Source organism: Equus przewalskii, chromosome 4 (genome assembly GCF_037783145.1).
Source record: "Equus przewalskii isolate Varuska chromosome 4, EquPr2, whole genome shotgun sequence".
Taxonomy (NCBI): domain Eukaryota; kingdom Metazoa; phylum Chordata; class Mammalia; order Perissodactyla; family Equidae; genus Equus; species Equus przewalskii.
In genome coordinates this window covers 14173680-14196229 of record NC_091834.1, presented here as the reverse complement: position 1 = coordinate 14196229, position 22550 = coordinate 14173680, and the positions used below count along the sequence as shown (strand labels likewise).

Below are 22550 nucleotides of genomic sequence, written 5' to 3'. Positions count from 1 at the left end.
AACTTTCCCCATAATCACCATTGGATGCCCTCATTCTTCTCCCCTTGGGCTGTAACATCCAGTCTTGCAAATGTGGACAATTTGGTGTCCTTGTTGTTGCTATTCCCACAATGCAGCAACGAATGTTCTTGTACTTATATCTCAAAGATCTTTTGCAAATACGCCCAAGAAAAATTTTGATAAATTTTATATATATTGCCAAATTGCCTCAAGAAAAATGGACCCAATAGCGTACACACACTTCTCCCACAGCCTCATCATCCCTGGGTGCCATCGAAATTTTTAATTTTTGCTTTCTGATTGAAGCACTTTTTTTTTTGAATTGACTTTATTCTTCAAAAGCAGTTCTAAGTTCACAGCAAAATCGAGCAGAAAGCACAGAGAGTTCCTCCATACTCCCTGCTCCTACACATGCATGACCTCCTCCGTTATCAACATCCCCCACCACAGTGGTACATTTGTTACAACTGATGAACATACATTGATGCATCGTTATCACTCAAAGTCCCTGGTTTTCATTAGGGCTTACTCTTGGTGTTGTACATTTCATGGGTTTGAACAAACGTATAATAATATGTATGTATCCACCATTATAGTATCATGTGGAATAGTTTCACTGCCCTCAAAATCTCTGTGCCTCTCCTGTTCAGCTCTCCCTCCCCCAACCACTGGCAACCGCTCATCTTTTTACTGCTTCTGTGGTTTTGCCTTTTCCAGAATGTCATACAGTTGGAATCATAAGGCATGCAACCTTTTTAGATTGGGTTCTTTCACTTAGTAATATTCATTTAAGATTCTTCCATGCCTTTTCATAGCTTGATAGCGCATAATAATATTCTATGATCCAGATGTACCATAGTTTATTTTATCTACTCCCCTACTAAAGGACATCTTCGTTGCTTCCAAGGTTTTGCAATTATGAATAAAGCTGCAGTAAACATCTGTGTGCAGGTTTCTGTATGGACTTAAGTTTTCAGCCCATTTGGGTAAACACTAAAGAGTGTGATCACTGGGATCACATGATAAGAGTATGTCTGGTTTTGTAAGAAACTGCCAAACCGTCTCCCAAAGTAGCTGCACCATTTTGCATTCCCCCCAGCAATGAAAGTGAGTTCCTGCTGCCTCACATCCTCACCAGCATTTGGTGTTGCCAGTGTTTCGGATTTTAGTCATTCCAACAGGTGTGTAGTGATGTCTCATCGTCGTTTTAACTTGCATTTCCCTGATGACATATGATGCGGAGTGTCTTTTCACATGCTTATTTGCCATCTGTATATGTTCTTTAGTCAGGTCTCTGTTTAGATCTTTTGCCCATTTTTAAATTGAGTTGTTCATTTTCTTATTGTTGAGTTTTAAGAGTTCTTTGGATATTTTGGATAACAGTCTTTTATCAGATATGTCTTTTGTAAATATTTTCTCCCAGTGTGGCTTGTCTTCTCATTCTCTCTCTCTCTCTTTTTTTGAGGAAGATTAGCTCTGAGCTAACATCTGCCGCCAATCCTCCTCTTTTTGCTGAGGAAGACTGGCCCTGAGCTAACATCTGTGCCCATCTTTCTCTACTTTACATGCAGGATGCCTGCCACAGCATGGCTTACCAAGTGGTGTGCAAGCCCCCAACTGGGATCTGAACCGGCGAACCCCGGGCCGCCGAAGCAGAACATGCGAACTTAACCGCTGCGCCACCAGGCTGGCCCCTCAGATGCCTTTTTTGTATCTATGGAGACGGTGATGTGGCTTTCTATTAATAAAGTTTATTGTAATAATAGCTTTCTGAATATTGAGGCAACATTATAAGCTGGGCATGATGCTCATGTAGTCCAATTATTTTAAGGTACTTTTGAAATCTATTTGCCAATATGTAACTTAAGGTTTTTATATTTATATTTATCAATAAGACTGGCCTATAGTTTTCCAGTTTAGTGCTATCTTTGGCAATTCTGGTGTCAGTGTTATGGTGGCTAAGGAAAATTATTTTGGAAGCTTCTTTTCTTTCCTTTTGCTCTCGAAAGTTTAAATCATATCAGATTTATCAATACCTCAATCATTTGAAAGACTTCACCTATGAATTCACCCATTTTGCTTTGTTTTAGGGAAAACAAACATTTTCTTGATTTGCTTACTCTGTGCCAGACTCCTTGCCTCTAATCCCTGAGAAGTTAACATTTGTATCCTGCTGCAGAAAAAGAATAAAAAAGCCTTCCATTTAAGAGGTCTTCATTTAATTTTCATGTCCTCCTGTAGCTGGCTCATTGGATATATTTATGTGAAGATTCATCTCTTTTCTAGGTCTGGATCTCTTACCTAGGTATTTACTACCTGTTTCCTTTCAGGAAGAACATTCCTGGCTTTATAGAGAATTGCCAAAGACTAGAATATTTACTCCAATAAAGGCAAAAGTAGAAGTGTAACAGTACAAAGCCTAATAAATTCGGTCTCCACATCAGCAAAGAGTGACATTGGTGTTTCCTGTAACTGTGGCCCCTAAGCTTTCTGAGACCACGAACCCTGTGAATCTGATGAATGCCTTGGATCCACTCCCCAGGAACAGGCACAAACACATCCACATAACATCAGGGCTTCACAGATATCCCGACTCCCATGTAAGAACACGGCTCTTAGAAACATGGAGAGGATTTCCACTTTCTATTAGTGATTTGCTTCTGATTTTTTTCTAATGTGGTTTCTACAGAAAATCAGACTTGAAGAGAAGGTTTAGAACTAACCATTGGTGATCACAGAATATGATTTGGCGTTTTGCTTCTTGTACCCTAGAAAGGAAGGATGTAAACCATCCCTGCACTAAGGGAGCTGAAACGAGGCTGGTGGGAAAGCTTATCAGGGAACAACACCTCCAGACTGAGGACCCCAAAATGCCACTTTAGAGTGAACTTTAACCTCTTCTCCTAAAACTGAACAAATTTCTTAATGTTGGGCCAGGATGGAATCCAAACTTCCGGGGTCCCTCGAGTTGTGATGGTGGGCAGGGCCCGGGTAGATTCTCTACGAAACGATGCCTAACGTGGCTTTGACTTCCCTTCCTCTTCTTTCTCTTCTAGAAGCACAAGGCTACCTGATGTGTTAACCAAAATACAAATGTCTAAATGTCTCCCTGCTTTAGTCTAATCAAAACTTCAAAGTATTTTTGCTGAAGATGCACATGTGAGCAACGTGACCTTACACTCTGGGTGCAATTAGCATAGAAAAAATAAAGGGCTTGATCAGGAATCCTAGATACGGTGTGCACATGATTTGGTCCACTCCACCTAGAAAGCCTTCCTTCACGTTCTGGGCCTGCCCATCCTGGGTCTTCCCAGAGTTCCCTGTATGTCCACTCCCACAGTGCTTAGAATGGTCCCTTGTTATTGCCTGTTTTCTTGTCTCTCTCCCCACTGCTCACTTATTCCCACCCCAGGCAGATGGTTTCATGAGGATGAGGATTTAACTTGTTCAGTTTTGTACGCCTAGTGGTTAGCAGAGAAGAGCTCACTCATAAATATTTCCTGAATAAATAAATGAATTATTGAAGCCATAGGCTTCACAGGCTTTACAAAGATGTAAAAATAACTATGTTTGGAGCAAACTTCCAGGGTTGGGGATCAGAGTACCGCATGTCTTGGGGGAGCGGCGGGTACTGAGGAGGTGGGAGTGGGTTCTGGAGAAAGAGGATTAGAGGCAGCAGGCTCCGAGCACCGTAAAACAATTTGCCAGATTAGCAGGAACCAAAATATGGCTGTGGATTTTCAGCTCAAGAAATGACTTCTTATGCCAATATCTAACCACCCACTTCTCTCTCTCCCCCTTAGCAACTCCTTTCCCATTCCACCCTTGACTTTGTGCAATTGAGACAGTTCAAAGTTACAATAGTCAGGAGATTTGTAAAACACCTCCTTCCAAAATCATTCTAAAGCTCTCTAGTAATGTCTGAGCAATGTCGATCCTTAGTGTGTAAATAAAGCATGTGTGCAATTTTAGCTCAAGCACTCAAGTTTACATTTATTGCATTTTATCTGTAGCATTTGACTGACAGCTTCTACAAATCAAAATGTTTTCTTAAATTCTCCCCCAAGGAAAGGCTAACAGAAATATATATGAAGGAAAGAAATGAAAAATTAGACTGCTGTGCCATATATTACTTCAGACTTTTGTTCTCCTAGTGTAACTGGGATTATTTTATTTAGAAACTGATTTTCAGAATATTAGGGACTGAGTCACAGACTTTTGTCTCATCCTAGGACTGCGGATGAAGTTCCATTTTAGTGTCTGGTTTCATAAGTACCGGGGACATATTGCAAAACTAAATTATGAACATGTTGGTGAGGCAAGAGGCAAAACAGAATTAGTTCACAAAAGGCTCCTAGGGCTATTATAAAATCCTAGTCATAAAATAAATGTCGTGTCATCTTCCCGAAACGTCATGGGGCCAGGTTTCCAGAATTAGGACTGGAAATAAGGGCAGATTTAAGAATACGATTGTAGGGCATGAATCCGGTGAGATCATGAAAGGCTCAGTTTGACTAAATCCTTAAAAGGCTCTGTTTTCTTATGATTTATGGAAAATGGCTCTGAACTCTTCCCAAGTCCCTCTCTCATTGTGTAGAAGCAATTCTTGACATAACACAACTCATTCAAAATCGAAAATTATGAGAAAATAGCCCCGTGGGAAACGCTGCTGTCCCAAGGTTTGTTTAAGGCCACCTCTGACTGGGGGGCTATGAACCCACTGCCCAGAGTCTTGAGGCTCTCAATGCTGGGGTCCCTCCTTACTAGAGCAGTACAGTCCACCCCAGTTAAAAAGAGAAGATGAACTCTGTTTTCCTCCATTCATTTTTTGGATACTCCCTCTTGGTGCATTTTGGCGTGAAGATGAGTCTCCATGTGGACGCACAGGATGAAGGGGATCCTTTGATAAATTGGGAGACCTTCACCCCAACATTGATGACGTTATGACTGATGCTTATGAAGAGTGGCTTCAATCAACAAGTGGTCTTACCACTTCATCTCTGCCAAATACAAGGGCACAAGATCATCTATTGTGAAACCAAGGTGCCTTCCAAATTCATTGGCTTATGTCTAACAATTCTAGCTATGGTCACATCAGTCAGTGACCTGTGAATTAATGTTGCAACTAATTGGTTGGAGTATTTTCCAGGAAGCTTCATAACTTTAAAGTAGCTGTTCCATGGTCGTGACAAGAGATTTTCACACATTGAGGTATATGGGGTAACTTCGGGTTCAAAACTGATTCGGCTTGAACTAAAGAAGCCTGATTTATAGCCTATCAAACACACATCTGCTTTAACCATTAAAGTAAAGAATGCATTCTCTGAAGATAAGAATGCACACTTCCCCTCCTGCGCCCTATTGGTAACAGCCTATTGGTAATGCTGGGTATTAGTCTCTTTCCAGACATCAGGGTCCAGTTGATCTGCTAATTTGCAACTGAACACTTCTTTGAAACTTTGATGAATATGTATCCTGGGCGTGTTTAAAGGATGTTCTTTGTTCTAAGAAGGTATAAGAGGGCACTGAAAACCATGTTTCTCCGGACTGCTTTCTTCCTTTCTGGAAAAGGCCATCCCAGGTTATAATCCTGTTTGGCTCAAGTAAAACTCACCTTATCTCTTTTATCTATAGAATGGTTATTGGTTACTTTGTGTCGACAGTTGCTTTATTATGACTTAAAATATTTTTTGGAAAGATCTGCTTTTAAAATTCCCAAGACAAATATTACTATGGCTAAGCGTAACGATTTAGAGCTCAGGGGATAGTGATCACCTGTTTGTCAGTGCAGGAGACCCAGACTATTTGTGGAGGAAAATCTTGACCTGATCTCACCTTAGGGTATGAATTTAGGCTGTATTCCTAGGGAAATGTCCTACTGAGTTGCCTTTTTTTTTTTAGGAGAATGTCAACTCTACCTCTGCTTAAGGGTGTGACAAAGCAAATGAATCTGTGAACATGAACTTATAAAAAGATATTTCAAGTTCTGGCAAAGAACTTTCCTTTGAACCTACACTGTTCAATTATTATCAAAAGCTTGGCTGCAGGGGCACTGGGTTAAAGTGGTAGAAGAAGGAACGGAACCTGCCATGTTCATTTCCAATTTCTCACAGAAAAAGCTAGAAGTACAGAATATGTTAATAGATAGACACAATAGCAATGTGAAGGAAGGATGAGAACAACCCAGAATAACGAAATCTGTGAAGGAATTTCCACAAATTTTGATGTTGACAAAGACAGAGAAAGAAATACATTCTTGGACTACACATGGTCTGGCCCCTAATCTGGGGGACTCCTAACACTAGGCCCCAGAGAAGGCAGGAACATAAAGTCCTCTGTCCGCCCCTCACTCTGCTGGCGTTACCCCAACTCCTCAGGCCCAGCCTCCTGAACCTGCCAGAGTCATCCTCCAACAGCTACCGATCTTCTGTATGCAGAGGCTACCGTTCCCAGGCCTTAGCACGGCTGGGGACAAGGGAAACACGTGGTGGCCACTGTACTGCGAAGCGAACCCTCCTCTGGGAAAGTCTTGGAAATTAGGCGTGAGGAGTGGTGTGCTCAGGACTGGGAACACATCCTGAGCATAGTTACAGATGTGTCTGAATCTCCCACACTGTAGGAGAATCCAGCAGGCAGAGGGAGTGCTCTCATCCTGTCCAGAAGATGCCCACCCTACCAGGAGATGCCTGCCCCAGATTTCTGTCCCTTGATGTATAAATGGGGAGAGGAAAAAACGATCATGGGGCTTATTAAGAGAGCCTGCGATGCACCAGGGGAAGGTAGCATGGGCAAAAGTACTAAGAGGAAGAGCTTACTTTTGAAAAGGATTTTCTACACAAAACAGAAGAACAATGTACAACATATGCTAAGTGCTCCCAGTAAGATACAAACAAAGCACAGGGTGAAATATGGAGAAAATGAAATCAATCAGATGTTCTTTAGACCTAACACAATTTAGGTTTCCTTCCCTACCGGGCCTGTGGCATTTCATACCCCTGTGCCCTTGCACACGCTGTCCCTTCTGCCAGCCAGGCCTTACTTCCCTCCTAGGCCTGGCAAAGTCCAATTCATGCTGCCCGACTCAGCCTACGTGCATCTCCTCTGAAAGTCTTCTCAGTGGCTGCAGGTCCGTCCTCACTCTACACATCAGCACGATGGGTTTTCACACTCCAGCACCAGACATTTCAGATGTATTATCACTTAGAGTATGAGTTCTCAATGACAGGGCTTAAGTCCCCAGACCAAACTGCAAAGGCTTATTTAACCCAGAAGGCTGCTAGATTATACTAGTAACTGAACTGAGTTGCAAAAAGTGTAAGCTAGGTCTGATTCAGCCCCATCTCTGGATAGCCAAATGGTCACTTAGCCAAAATGATACTTCCCACCTGTCTCACAGATGTGCTGTGAAATCAACTAGAATAATGCAAGTAAAGCTCCTTTGAAAAGTGCACTGTGCTATAGAACCAGAAGGGCCTCTAACAGTTTAACCACTGTCACGCGCTGCATCACAACGTTTTGGTCAATGACAGACCATGTGCACAATGGTGGTCCCATGAGATTAGTACCACATAGCCTAGGCGTGTAGTAGGCTGTGCCATCCTAGGTTTGTGAGTACCCTCTATGATGTTCACACAACGACAAGTTCACCCAACCATGCGTTTCTCAGAACGTGTCCCTGTCATTAAGCGACATGCGACTGTATTGTAAAACCCAGCTGCGCGTTAAAATAGTGTCTTGCAGGAAACCGTGTGCTCCCTTCTGCCACTCCTCCAAGTGCTCCTCTTCCAAAAGGCAGCGGGAGGACTACTCTCTGGCCCTGGCATCACATAGCCTTCACGATTGGGCTCTCACACGTGTCGGGATTAAGAAGAGAAACAAAAGCTGACTGTGGAGCGTATATTAAAGCATCAACCCAAGTGTCTACTGATTTACACGAGAGAGTCATTACGGAGATGACATCAGGGCAACACAACACGTCAACGCGTTTCAAGCTGTCTGCGTTTTAAGTACAAGCACTCATGGAGTAACAAAGAGGACTCAGGCTGACAGAGAATCAGTGCAGTCTCCTGAAACTTCCTGTCCAACAACATGTCTGAATCACTTCATATGGTGTTTCCTCTTCTCAGACGTAAGTCCTTGTTTCTGGTGTCGGCAGCCCCTGGAAAGACTACGTTTGTTGACAGTTTATCCCGCTTCTATAGTGGGCTTGTCTAGAGTGCAACTCCACACCGTTTTCTGGGTAGCTGGCGTCTTGCTTTCTTTTAGGCTTACACTGGGTCTCTCTGTGATGATGTAGATCGCATTTTACATTGTTCTGAGAAGCAGGTTACATCTGGAGTCGCCAGTAGGCTGAGTTCAGAGGAGCCAAACGCTCCACAGAGCTTCCTCCAAAAAGAGCTTGCCTGATGATAAGGATTCGTCTGATTCCAAGGCTGGCCACACTCACAGCATCAGGCCTGAGCAGAAGGAAGTGAGGAACTCACCTCTCCCCTTCCAGCCTAGAGCCAACAGGCCAGTCCTAGCACTGGACAAGGTCTATCTTTGCTGAGGGATCAATGTGTCTGACAAGAAACTGTCTCATCACATGACTTGCTGTGCTGTGGCGGAGTCAGCCACGCCTGCATCTGGAAGGCTTTTCCTGCATCAGCTCCACTCCCCTTCCTGCCTCCTTCCTTCTCTGTCTGTGGTGTGTTCAACACCTTCCTGCTTTGCCCACCTTGCCTCTGGTTCAATTCAGCCCCAACTCCAGCTTCGCTGCCTCTATTTAGCTGACCCTTCTGCCTTAACCATTGGCAACACATTATCAGGACCTCCTTGGCTTTTCCAGGAACCCTCTTTTGAGGATGGCCCATACAAATAGACTCAGAAAAGTTTTGTTCAGCCTCCCCGAGTCAGTAATTTTTAACTTACGTGAAAAGGAAAAGGAATGCCATTTGAAGGAGATTTCAGCCAACCTAACCAGGTGGACTAAGAACTAAGATAAGAAGCACCACAAAGAGAAAAAGTCGACTGTAATTGAGGAAAAGATGGCATCTGTTACCACAGTACTGAGCAAAGCCACAAAGCAGGGAACAAAAGACGTGATTTCAACCCCTGATCTGTAATTAGCTGACTGTGTGAACTCAGGGACATGACTTAAGCTCTTTAGGTACAGTTTCCACATTTTCATAAGGAAAAAAAAAGGACCAGAGATTCTAGTCTTTTCTAGGCCCATCATTTTATAATTCTATGACTAAAATCAGTCGAAGACTATAAACTCTATTCCAAAAACTTATTTATAAGCCTAAAAAGAAATTAAAACATATGAAAATACAAACATTTAAAACCAAGGAATTAAAAAAAAATGTATTCCAAAGAAAGACTTATTATTCACTGCTATTAAGCATAAGTCTATTAGAAGCCTCTTGCTATCTACTGAAGTGTTATAACATTTCTCTAACAAAAAGCAGCATGCATTTTAATGTTTGCCTTCAGATCTTCTTCCTTTTTTTTTTTTGAGGAAGATTATCCCTGAGCTAATCCTCCTCTTTTTGCTGAGGAAGACTGGCACTGAGCTCACATCCGTGCCCATCTTCCTCTACTTTATACGTGGGACGCTTACCACAGCATGGCTTGCCAAGCAGTGCCATGTCTGCACCCGAGATCCGAACTGGCGAACCCCGGCCGCCGAAGTAGAACATGCACACTTAACCGCTGCACCACCGGCCGGCCCCCGGATCTTATTTCTTTTTCAGTATTTTGAGATGTGTTTCTGTCTGTCAGTCTACCTATCTATTCATAATCTAGCAATATATCTCCACATATGTGTGTCCACCCACACAGTCACTCACACACGCACACTAAAACATAAGAACAAAGTGGGAAAGTAAAGAAGCACCAGAGTTACGTCTGACCCAAGAGCAAGAGATGGGACTTACGGGAGCCGCCGAGTTTTTGACCGTGACGCTGGGGGTGGTGGCTCGCAGGGCTCCACTCACTCCGTGGTAGTATTTGAAGCAGATCTTAGTTTCAGCTGAAAGACAAAAATAAAACGGGACTGAGAAGAATAAAATATAACCCAGGAAGAGCAAGCCATGACCAGAGAGGACACCCACAAACTGGAACCTAATTCTTCCCAGAGGCCAGGCAGGCCACACCTGACAGTGCTGGTTCAGCATGTGGCCTCATGGACAAGTCTAACTTCTCTCTAAAAATGTGTCATCAAGATTTGTTTTGGCCTTAGCATTTTTGCACCCAAGTGAAATCCATTCTGTAGACTTCTGAGCATCTACCCTATTCCATTAGAGGTTATTGATCTTAGACCCTTAGTTCTAAGCTTTTAGGTGGTTTGGCGCCCAACACGAGTCTGTTTTTTCTGTAATTTACTTCATTGTGATTTGTATCTTGGTAATTTGTAGGAAGACTTTGAGAAGTTGTTGAAATACATGGATGGGAGGCATATTTTCTAAACTCTGGTACACATCAACAGTAACCTCTTTGCCTCACAATTTGTTTTTCTTCAAAGTTCTATAGATGGAAGCAGAAAAGATCGGGCCTCGGGGGAATCACTCTGGGTTTGAATTGCAGCTCCATGACTGACAATCTGTGAGACACTGAGCAAGTCACTTATCTTTCCTTTCCCCATGTTCCTTGTACAATAGAACTAACCATAATACCTGCCTCATAAGATGCTAGACAAGCAAATAAAAGTTCTTAGAATTCAACGAGGCGCTCAGTGAATGCTAGTGATGATGATGATGATTAGATGATAAGGCTAGGACGCCATTACTTTCTGGCATTTCATTGTGTAGAGGACAAAATCTGTGGCAAACCTGAGTTCAGGTCATTTGAAGGTGACCTGCTTTTCCCAAATGACTGTTTATAGGATTTTTTCTTTAGATCTGAAAAATTTACCGGACTATCTCTTAATTCATTATATTAATTTTCTTTGGAACAACATGAGGAATCTCCAATTTGAGATCCTGTTTCTCAAATCTAGGACTTTGGCTGCAATTATAATATTTAAAAAAATAATGTCTACAATTTTCTTAGCATGCATATTAAATATGACAATGAAAATATGGACAATGAAAAAAAGCATAAATAAAATACAAATCTTCTATGAGTGTTTTTTGCATACCTGAGAGTATAAACTTTATACAACAATACAGTTTGCTTTTTTTGAAACAACATTATTAAATAAGCATGTTCAATTACTTAAAACTTTGTAGATAACATTCCTTGTTCTGTGGAATCACTTAATCGATTTGTAATTTGCAAATATTCCCCTATTTTTGGAAATTTGGGCTTTTCGCTAAAAACGAATGACTGTTTGAAAATTATTTTTAAGTTCGAGTTTGCTCCCGAGGATAATGGAGCAAAAATTGCTAGTTACCTGCCCAACACCCATTCTCCCTTTCCTCCTTAATGACAGAATCTCAGTTTTGTTTTGGATGGTAACGTCCAGCTAAAGTACTACATTTTGTAGCCCCCTTTGCAGATAACATTTATGTTGTTTGCCATTCTTATTTTGGGGTTTCTGTTATTTGTAGCTAAACCTAAACCTAACTGATACAGAAAGGTTCCTTGATGTAGGAAATATGAATATCGCAATGTTCTTTCTTAGAAGACATGAATATTGTAAGAATTCTCCGTTCCTGCGGTCAAATTGCTTTCCGAAAAGCACTTTACGCTTCCACCAGAAAATGTAACTCTGACCATCTTATAAAATCCTTGCTAGCATTAAACAGTGATTAAAAAATAAGTTTAAAATAGTATGTCATTATTATTTTTATTTCATTCATTCGATTACTAGTGAGATTAAACATTTTCCATCAATTTTTAATTAGCCATTTATATTTACTCTTTTTCATCCATAGAATTGTAGTTGCTAGCCTTTCCCACTGCCTGGACAAGGCCTCCTGTGTGCTCAACGTTGGGTGGACATGTTCTTACCTTAGATGTGTTGATACCTTGCATCATTCTTCCCCTACAGTGACTCTGAATATCTGTTGACGGATTGCCTTTTAAGTTCTTGGTGGACAATCTTATAACCCAGTTGCCTGTTCTCCAAGACACCTCACCGTTGTCCCCACATTAGGTCTACATACCGAGATCCACTACTGTCTCAGCCTGAGAGGCAGATTTCTTGTAGGTTAGGGATCATGGAGGGACCCTGAGTAAAACAGTGAGCCACAGAGCTAGGTAACCACACTGAGTGGGTGTAGTTCAGAATGGGAGTCGCTCTGCCTGAAGGTGCCAGCGAGATCAGCATGGAGGGGCCAATGGCCTCGCCCAAGCTCAGTTGGGCAGAAGGAAATTTTAAATAACAGGTGACCTGAACAGGCACTACTCACTTTCCTTTCAAGGGAGATTATTCCAATGGCTTTGAGTAAAAATGGTCAGGGAGATTACATACAATCTTGTATTGCTTCTATCGCTAGGTGAGCAGATGAGCACATATTTTGAGCCAAGAATTCATGGAAACCTTCACAGCATGGTAATCTTCTGAGAAATTGCTGGCAAAAGTTTTTTTTTTTTCCTTAAGGAAAAGTTTTAATAGTCTGTTTCAGGATTTAGCAACTTGATTATTAAGAGATCTTCCTTTTGTTTAACCTAAATACTTTATATAATTTAAAATAATTTCCTATTCAAACTTGAAAGAGATATTAAATTATTTAAAATTTCCTCTTATTTAGGGGTGGGGTGTGAAGGGAATCCACAAATGTTAAAACACATGCAACAATATAATATATAAATAATACGCTGTACGGATTTTTAAAAACCACTTCATCTCACAAAATTCCATGCTACTTTGCTCTGCCTTTAGTGACAGCTACATTAAATTGCTCTGTTTAAGTAGCCCCACACTGAGTTTTTCCAGGAGAAGGAGACTGGGTATTATTTATCTTTCTATCTCCAGTATCATGTAACGTAAGGATCTTCCATAAATACCTGCTGAAAAATGACCAACGAACTATTGGTTCCATTTGATTGGCTTCACTGCCTTATTATTAACCCAGGAGCAGGTATAGCATCCTGTTGGGTCCTAATTCTTCATAGAGAACATAGATTTTCTATGGCCTAATATTACGTTACTTTTGGAATAGATTCAAGTATAGATAAGGAAATTGTCCCATTTTAGCTATTATTGCTCTCTCTGAGAAAAGTATCAAGGCTCAATGGCCAAGAAATATTACAGCATTGTTGGTTATTATTTCAGATACTTTATCTAAGGAGACCTACAGTAGTTCTAATCTTTCTCTGCTTGTCTAGTTAAAATAATAATAATTCAAAAATGCCGTCAAAGTTTGAACACAAAGCATCTATGTTATAGTAGTTTTCTTGTTTATTCCTAGTAAACATGTATGTAGTAACAGAAGTTTAAGAAGGCAAAGTGATCTGAAGAAAGAGGAGGAATGTGGGATTGAATAGATGTAAGTTCAATTCTTGACTCACCTCTTATTAACAGAACGAGTCACACAGATTCTCTGAGCCTTTGTGTTAACGTAGAATGGCGATGCCATTGCCAACTTTGTACATATTGTTTCATGTACAGTTGTACAGAGCAAATGGAATGTGTGAAGCCTAGCATACATGAGGTGGTCAACACATAGGAGTTTTACATGAGTTACTTTGCCTGTAGGTGATTGTGAGATCAGCATTTCTGATCATCAGAACTGTCCTGTATAGTTGTTCAGGCACATCCTACATAAAGGTGTCTGACCAAGGAGTGAGTAGGGGATCGAAATCTAGTCCATGCTTCACTCACCAGAGGGTGTAGGTCTTGCCCTTCCAGGAAGAGGTTTACAACTAAACACTGATAGGTTAATGGTGGCCCTGAAATAGGTCTCCTCATAACATTTTGGTTACTTTGGCCTGGCACATGATCTGTTTTCAAATTTGGGCAGGAGTGGCCAGCTCATTCACAAAGTGGAATAAAACTGAAGTTTCTACCTCTACAAATATGTATGTTTGCAGTTATAATTTTTTTAGCACATGTATTCAGAAAGTATAGACTGTTTCACTTCCCATATCACTTAAAGAAACAAAAACATTGTTGTTTTTCCCATCCCTTCTTGAGGGATTAGCAGGCCTGCTGTAGCATTTGAGACATCAGTATGCAATGACGGTAGCAGACCTGGCATAAGTATAATGTTCAATTAAATTTAAAAGTTATGACAAATTGGTCCTAACAGTTAATTAGCACTTAATATGCACCAGCCAATTCATACTATTTTAAAATTTGATCCTCAGAAAATCCCTGTGAAGTAGGTAATTATTATTAACTTTTTTTGCAAATACTTAGCACAAAGGCTGGCATATAACAAGGCTTCAACAAATGTCATCTATCATTCCTATTTTACATCTAAGGAAAATGAGGCCAAAATGTAAAGCTGCTTGTACACGGTCACACAGGGAATTCATGGCAGCCAGGACTTAAGCAAATAACTTTTCACTTGGTGATTTGTCTTTTAAAAATTTTGAATAATTCAAGATTGTTGGCCAGCTAGCAAAAGCAATCTTCCACGTGCACTACCAGGTAATTCAGAGAACATCTAGAAGAGCGAAAAACCTGGAAATCAATCTGCCTGAAGTAGGGTTGCCAGATAAAATATAGGACACTCAGTTAAATTTGAGTTTCAGATAAACAGGGAATAAGTTTTTAGTATAGTCTGTCCCAGTTATTACATGGGACAGACTTATAAATAAAAAATATTCATTAAATATGCATAGAAAATATTCATTGTTTATCTCAAATTCAAATTTAATTAGAGGTCTTGCAATTGTTTCTCCCTAAAACTGGAAATCCTAGCCTGAAGGCATCAGAGACCTAGTGAGACAATGGAAAATATTGAGGACAGATCCAGAAGAAGAGAACTCGGAGATGAGCCCAGGATTTGGGGTGGCTGTTTCCCCAACGGGGCTTGTGTTGATTCCAAAAAATGCAGCTGAGAGGCCGGGAAGGTGAAGAGAACTTCTGACAGACTTGCAGGGCTAAGAAGATAACACTTAAGAGTTCAATGCCTGCCAAACAGGAGGACTCTGGTAAATCCTTCAGGATTCAAGGTGGAACCCTGAACAGTCGAATAGATACATTATTGAGAAATATACCAGCCCTAGCCCTTCAAATCATCTCAAGTCTTGAAATTCAACGGAGGTTATTCTGGATTGCTACCTATAGCTGAGAAGGAAATGCAAATCCTCTCAGGAAGAAAATAACATCACTCTAAGCCTCAAATTACTTCTACAAGTTTTCATTTACAATGGCCGGTTCTCAATTAATGCCGAGACAGGGCGATGTAAAAAGCAGCAATAGAAAGAGCAGGCGTTATGAGCAGAATCATAAGGCTGACATTGGAGTTATCAGACACAAGCTTTACTGAACATATACTTAAAACATTCAAGGAAGTAAAAGCTAAGATTGAAAATATCAGCAAAGAATGAAGTCTATAAAAAAAGAACCAAACAGAAATTCTGGATCTGAAAAACTACGGTTTTCAAATAGTATACTCAACGGATGGATTTAAAGCAGATTAAACAAAATACAGGAGAAAATTTAGGGAACTGGAACATAGGTGAGAAAAAAAAAATCCAGAATGAAGCATACAGAGAAAAGGATGCAAAATATAGAAGAAAAGTGAGAAACATATGGGATACCAGGCGGTGGTCTAAAATACGTGTAAATTGGAATCCAAAAGGAAAGGAGAGAGACAGTGATGCGGAAGCTAAAAATTCTCCAAAAGTTATTAAAGACGTTGAGCCATACATTCAAAAAACCCTATGAATCAAAAAAGAACACAGCAGCCAGACATCACTGTAAAACCTCAAAAAAGAAGAAAGAAATCGCATCATCAGCCAATGAAGAAAAGAGCTAGATTACTTTCACAGGAGCAACAATTAGACTGACAGATGTCATCTCAACATAAACAGAAACAATGGAAGATAAAAGAGCTGAAAGAAAATAACTGTCAACATGGAACTCTGCAACCAGTAAAAATATTCCTTGAGAATAAGATGATTACTCGTATTGCTATCCAGACATTGCACAAGTTACCAGCACCTGAATATCTGAAGTTCATAGCACGTTTTTAGCTATCTATATATTACGTCTGCAATGCAGAAATGCCCAAATGTGAAATGTCTTCCATTGTGAAGTCACTTATTTGTGCAGAAAGAAGCAAGTTATCTATGCAGTAACATTTGATACCAAGAACAAGAAACTTTGATCTAGTAATATTTCATTTACAAAATAGATGTGAGACAAATGGAAACCACATCCTCAAAAGCCAGGAAAAGCAATTTTAACTCAAGAAGCTACAATCACTGTGAAAGAGTCAGTGTCAACAGTTATCCAGGAAGAGTAATGGAAAGTACAGCATCTTCAAATGCTCAAAAAGATCAAAAAGCAATGGATAATCAGACAGAAATTAAATTTTGAGTCTGAAGAACATTTAGCTTCAGTAAGAAGAATTAGCATGAGCAGTATTTTCAAAGAAATAATCCACATTACTGGTATAAAACCTTAGGCCCCCTAGTCTATCCTACATGGCAATATGCTCATTTGTATTTGGTTTTTTATTTAAAAATATGAATTAAACGGATTTTAAGAAATAAGTAGCTTAGAGAAAGGCTGTGACTTTTGATCAAAACAAAAGGAAGCAGGTCCGGCCCCATGGCCAATTGGTTAAGTTCATGTGCTCCGCTTTGGCGGCCGAGGGTTTCACCGGTTGGGATCCTGGGCATGGACATGGCACCACTCATCGAACCATTCTGAGGTCATGTCCCACGTAGCACAACCAGAGGCACTCACAACTAGAAGATACAACTATGTACTGGGGGGCTTTGGAGAGAAGAATAAGAAAACAAACAAACAAAAGGAAGGGTGAATAGCTTCCTAATAAATTGGAATAAATGGAATGAGTGTTCGTTGACAAGGCATCTGACGTTGAAGATTCCACTATGTAGGTAAAGATTTAACATTGGAAAGTTATATTAGTTTAAAACTGATACTGCCTGTTGGATCTAGTTAAGGTAGAGTTTTAAATCTTCTTATGCATAGGGCCCTGGTTTTGGACCAACAGCAAAATGAAGCAGTCACCTTTTATACATGCTTGTCCTGTTATATTAAGTTTTAGCAGCTTGTATCCAAGAACTCATTCAAGAGAAGAAATTATATAAGTTTAAAAGCCATATTAAGTTGTACCAAAAAAACCTTTGCTCTACTATAAACAGCTCTGAAAAACATGGTGTTTTTATTTTGTACTTAAATGATATTTTTGTAGTAAAATTCTCATTAAGTTAATATATGACTCTAACAGAAAAAATAATCTTATTGCATTACATAATATCACACTGATTTGTCAAAATTTTGTAATTTGGTAAAGATATCATTTTAGTTGGATTTGCACTTCCAGAAGTGATTTAGAATGCTGTATTATGGACTGATTACATTAACTTTGTAATTTGACAATAATTGAAAAAAATAAAGTCATAAATTTTGAATAAACAGAGATGTTTGCATCCTCAAGCATTTCACATTTGCCTAGCTTATAAAAAGTGCCATGTGATAAAGTTCTATTTCTCTAACTGCTAAATTATGATTATCTGAGTGAAAAATGGTTAATTGCAACTGTTTTGAAGCAATTGTGATAACTGATACATGTTTTTTTATATGAAGAACTTTATATCATTTGACTAATTTCCTATTTAGAACAGCAGCATAAATCCCGGGTTAATGCTTTCAGATATGGTACCACAGCAAAAGTGGGAGATTGATCAAAATGCAGCATTATGTGAAATGATACTAGAACTCTAATTTATGGGAAATACTTATTTAAGGCATCAGAGAGCCAATTCCAAACTCAAAAACAATCCAATAAATGTATTTGTTTCCTACTTCAGTGCTGGTTATTATCACCCCCTAGGTAGTGTTTCTGATCTCTGGGATCATCGCATGTGGAGTATTTGCTAAAAGGCAGTTAACAGACTTTCTCTTCCTGCTTGGACAGAGTAATTATAGCAGATTAACACTTCTGCTGCCAACTAGATAAGTTGGTTTTAAAACAAAATGTTTAAGGCACTGCAGGAGAATGGAAGCAACAGGGACTGCAAATTCTAGACAAGTGAAAAGACTGGTGAGATGAGCTGACAACATACAGCGCCTTTTCCCTGGTGGCAGAGAAACAGCAGAGCTGCTGATGGCCATGTGGGGCCTGAGGTACAGAACTAGAGACCCACAATATCCAGCTGGCTTTCCCTCAGACATTTGCTTAATCCTGAGCTTTTAAGGCAAAACACTGAAGCTGTAAATCATGAAAGCATCTGAAAAGTAGAGGCAAAATCTTCTGTCTTAGTACTGAGGAGACCTGGCTGAGAGACGGGCAAAGGACGGCTGCTGGTGAGAACCCAGGGTCCCCTTGGAAAGCCCTAGAGATGGGTCCACAGGAACAGGGCGAGATAGAGGGAGGCTGACACCTACCAAGCCTGGACTACACTTCATTAAGCTTACCTCTCATTGGGCCAAGGCCATTAGCATCCTCATTACTTAGAGAGGCAAACCCTCTCTAGGGGAAGATGCCATCACCAAAGTCTCTAGAGTATTTCACACCCAATTTATAGTGATCAATAGAAAATTACCAAGTATGGTAAGAGACAGAAGCAAATGACCAAAAGCAGGAAAGAAAATGGAAACTGGATCCTGATATTGACATCATTAAACAACCACTTCAAAGGAAACTGATTTCTATATGCAGAAAATAGATAAAGTGTAGACTTTGCCAGAAAACTAGAACCAATAGAAAAGAATCAAATGTGGATTTTATTATTGAAAAACAGAAGAGCTGAAATTAAAGCTCTATAATGGTTAGCGTCTATAATGGGGTTAACAGCAGATCAGATATAGCAGAAAAGGATTAGTGAACTGGAAGATGGATTGATAGAAATGATCCAGACTGAAGGAAGAGAGAGAAAAAAGGATGATAAATACAGAGGTGAGAATTAGGGACAGACAGGACACAATGGAATAACTGGAGTTCCAAAGAATCAGGCAAAGCTGACTTTGGGGAAAATGAAAGTTTATCATCAAGCTTCAGCAGAAAAACAAAAATCACTCTTAAGCACCTCACAGTTAAACTGCTGAAATCCAAAGAGAAAGGGAAAAGTCTTAAAAGCATCAGAGAGAAGAGTGATGTCAGCAACACAGCTGAGTGAGCTGTTTCCTTTATCTCTCCTGCTTTGAGCTACAACTAAATGGACATTCATTGACCAACAGAGGATACCCACACAGCACAACAGGACACTTGAGAGACCCATGCAGTAATACATCTAAAGGTGGATGGACTGGCTCTCCAGAAAGTAGTGGAGATAGGTGAGCACTCCCCAGTCCTTCCCCAGCAGCCCTGTGCACACCCACAAATGCTTTCCCAACTGGTGTAAGCGCCCATAGTACCACTGTGGTCCTGAAAGTGGGAACATGCCTTGGCATGACTGTAGGAAGAGGCAGCCCCAAGCCCATGTGTATGATTGCTTTCTCAGACAGTGGGAGAGCCCATTGCGCTGCTGCAGTCCCAAGGAGTGACCCAGAATCAGACCCCACGAGTAAGCCCCTGCCCTCCAAGCACAGTGGCCAGCATAACCACAAGAAGAGATGATGGCAGATCTACACACCAGTACAAATGTTTTCCCAGCCAGCACAAGTGTCCATAGTACTACTATGGCCCCACAAGTGGGAACACACCTAGGCACGACTGTGGGAAGACGTGGTGGTAGCCCTGAGCCCACATGTGAATGCTTTCTCAGCCAGCAAGAGAGCCCACCATACTGCTGCAGTCCCAACAAGTGGCCTAGGCTGGGACCCCCATGAAGAAACCCCATCCAACAAGCACACTGGCTAGCACAACTGTAAGAAGAGGCAGTGGCAGGTCTACAGAGACACATGAACACTTTGCTGGCTAGTGTAAGCACCCATAGTACCACCACAACTTCCAGTAGATGGGGTGGGATCAGAAACACAGCTCCTGCTTCCCCACAGAAGGAGCAGGTGGAATCTGTGACCTGATACCACCACAAATGCACCAGCAAAAGATTAGTTCATCAAACACCGTGAGAAACTGCAGCAACAATTCAGAGAAAAAGGAAATAATTCTCCAAAATCCAACCCTAAAGTCACAGAAATTTATAATCTAAATGACAGAAAATTCAAAATAGCTCTCATAAAGAAACTCAATGAGTTACAAGAAAACTCAGAGAGACGGTTGATGAGCTCAGGAACAAAATTAATGAGAAGAAGAATACTTCACTGAAGAGATTGAAGCCACACACACACAAAAACAAAGCAGAAATTCTGGATATGAAGAATACAATTAGTGAAATAAAAAATAAACTAGACTCCTTAAAAATAGAGCTGACATTATGGAGGAAAGAATTAGTGGCTTAGAGGATAGAAATAAAGAAATGCCACAGGTTGAGGAGGAGAAAGAACTAAGATTTTTAAAAAATGAAGGAATTCTTTGAGAAATATCTGACTGAATTAGGACAAGCAACATAAAGAGTATAGGTATTCAAGAGGGAGAATGGAGGGAGAAAGGAGCAGAGAGCTTGTTCAAAGAAATACTAGCTGAGAACTTCCCAAGCCTGGGGAAGCAACTGCACTTACAAATTCTTGAAACCAATAGAACTCTTAATTACATCAATGCTAAAAGAACTTCACAAAGGCATATGCTAGTAAAACTAGCAAAATCAACAAACAGGAAAAATATTAAGGGCAGCAGGCAGAAGAAAAGAACCTACAAAGGAACGCCTATCAGGCTTTCAGTGGATTTCTCAGTGGAAACCTTACAGGCTAGGAGAGAATGGAATGATATGTTCAAAATACTGAAAGAAAAAAACTTTCAGCCAAGAATATTACATCCAGTGAAACTATCCTTCAGATATGAAAGAGAAATAAAAGCTTTCCCAGATAAATAAAAGCTGAGGGAGTTCATCACCACTAGACCTCCCCTACAAGAACTGATCAAGGATGTCCTCATACCTGGAACAAAAAGGCAAAGGTCTACAAAGCTTTGGGCAAGGAGATAAATAGGCAAAATCAGAAAACTGTAGCTGTCTTTCAGAACACTGAAGCAAATACTTAATTATAACTTAAAAGATAAAGGAAAAGAAGCCATCAAAAGTAACTATAAAGACTTCAACTTAGTCACAAACTCACAACACAAAACAGGACAAGTGGTGGTAACAATAATTCAGAAGGGAAAGAGGAAAGGGATGGAACCTGCTTATGCTAAGGGAGATAAGAAAATGGACTATCACATCTATGAGATTTTTTTTATAGAAACCTCATGGTAACCACTAAACAAAAAATCAGAACAGAGTCACAGTTAATAAAAAAAGAGAAAACTGAGAAAACCTCCACAGAAAACTACCAAAATGAAATGGCAGTCAGAAATACAAAGGAAAAGAATCAATGGAAACATAGAAAAACCAGAAAACAAGAGATAAGATGGTAGTATTAAGCCCTTATATATCAATAATCTAAATCTAATCTAAATAAATAATTACTCTAAATGTAAATGGGTTGAATTCTCAAATCAAAAGATTTAAAGCAGTTGGATGGATTAAAAAACAAGACCCAACAACTTGTTGCCTCTAAGAAAAAAATCTCAGCTCTAAAGACAAACACAGGCTCAGAGTGAAGGGATGGAGGATGATACTTCAAGCAAATGGCAAAGAAAAGAAAGCAAGTGTTTCCATACTCATATCAGACAAAGTAGACTTCAAGATATAAAAGACAATCAGAGGAGCAAAAGAGGAGCAGTATACAATGATAAAACGGACATTCCACCAAGAGGACATAACACTTATGAATATATATGCACCTAACACAAGAGCACCAAAGTATATAAAGCAACTATTAGCAGACCTAAAGGGAAAATTAACAGCAACAGAATAATAGTAGGGGACCTCAGCACCCCACTTACATCACTGGATAGATCCACAGAAAGTCAAGAAGGAAATAGTGACCTTAAATGAAAATATAGACCAGATGGACTTAACAGATATAAAGAGAACACTCCAACCCCAAGCAGCAGAACAGACATTCTTCTCAAGTGTATGTGGAACGTTCAAAGATAGACCATATGTTGGGAAACAAGGCAAGTCTCAATAAATTTAAGAAGACCGAAATCATATCAAGCACCTTTCCTGGCTGCAATGCTATGAAACTAGAAATCAACTAAAAGAAAAAAAACTAGGAAAATCACAAATGAGTGGAGACTAAACAACATGCTACTGAACAACCACTGGATCAATGAAGAAATCAAAAGAGAAATTAAAACATACTTGAAGACAAATGAAAATGAAAATACAACATACAGACAGTTTTGGGATGCAGCAAAAGTGGTTTTAAGAAGGAAATTCAGAGTAATACAGGCCCCTCCCCCCCAACAAACAAGAAAAATCTCAAATAAGTAACCTTAAATTGCATCTAACAGAACTAGAAAAAGAAAAAACAAAGGCACAAGTCAGCAGAAGGAGGGAAATAATAAAAATTGGAGCAGGAATAAATGAAATAG

At 40.1% G+C, this 22550-nt stretch overlaps 1 protein-coding gene across 6 annotated transcripts in view; it reads right to left on the bottom strand.

The window, feature by feature from the left end:
• HECW1 (HECT, C2 and WW domain containing E3 ubiquitin protein ligase 1) overlaps nucleotides 1-22550 on the bottom strand; it is a 394020-nt gene that overhangs the window by 176516 nt on the left and 194954 nt on the right. For all 6 annotated transcript variants that reach the window (XM_070617193.1, XM_070617192.1, XM_070617194.1 and 3 more), the window contains one exon: nucleotides 9918-10012. In XM_070617193.1, the coding sequence (XP_070473294.1) occupies nucleotides 9918-10012 (95 nt within the window). The remainder of the gene's footprint in view (nucleotides 1-9917; nucleotides 10013-22550) is intronic.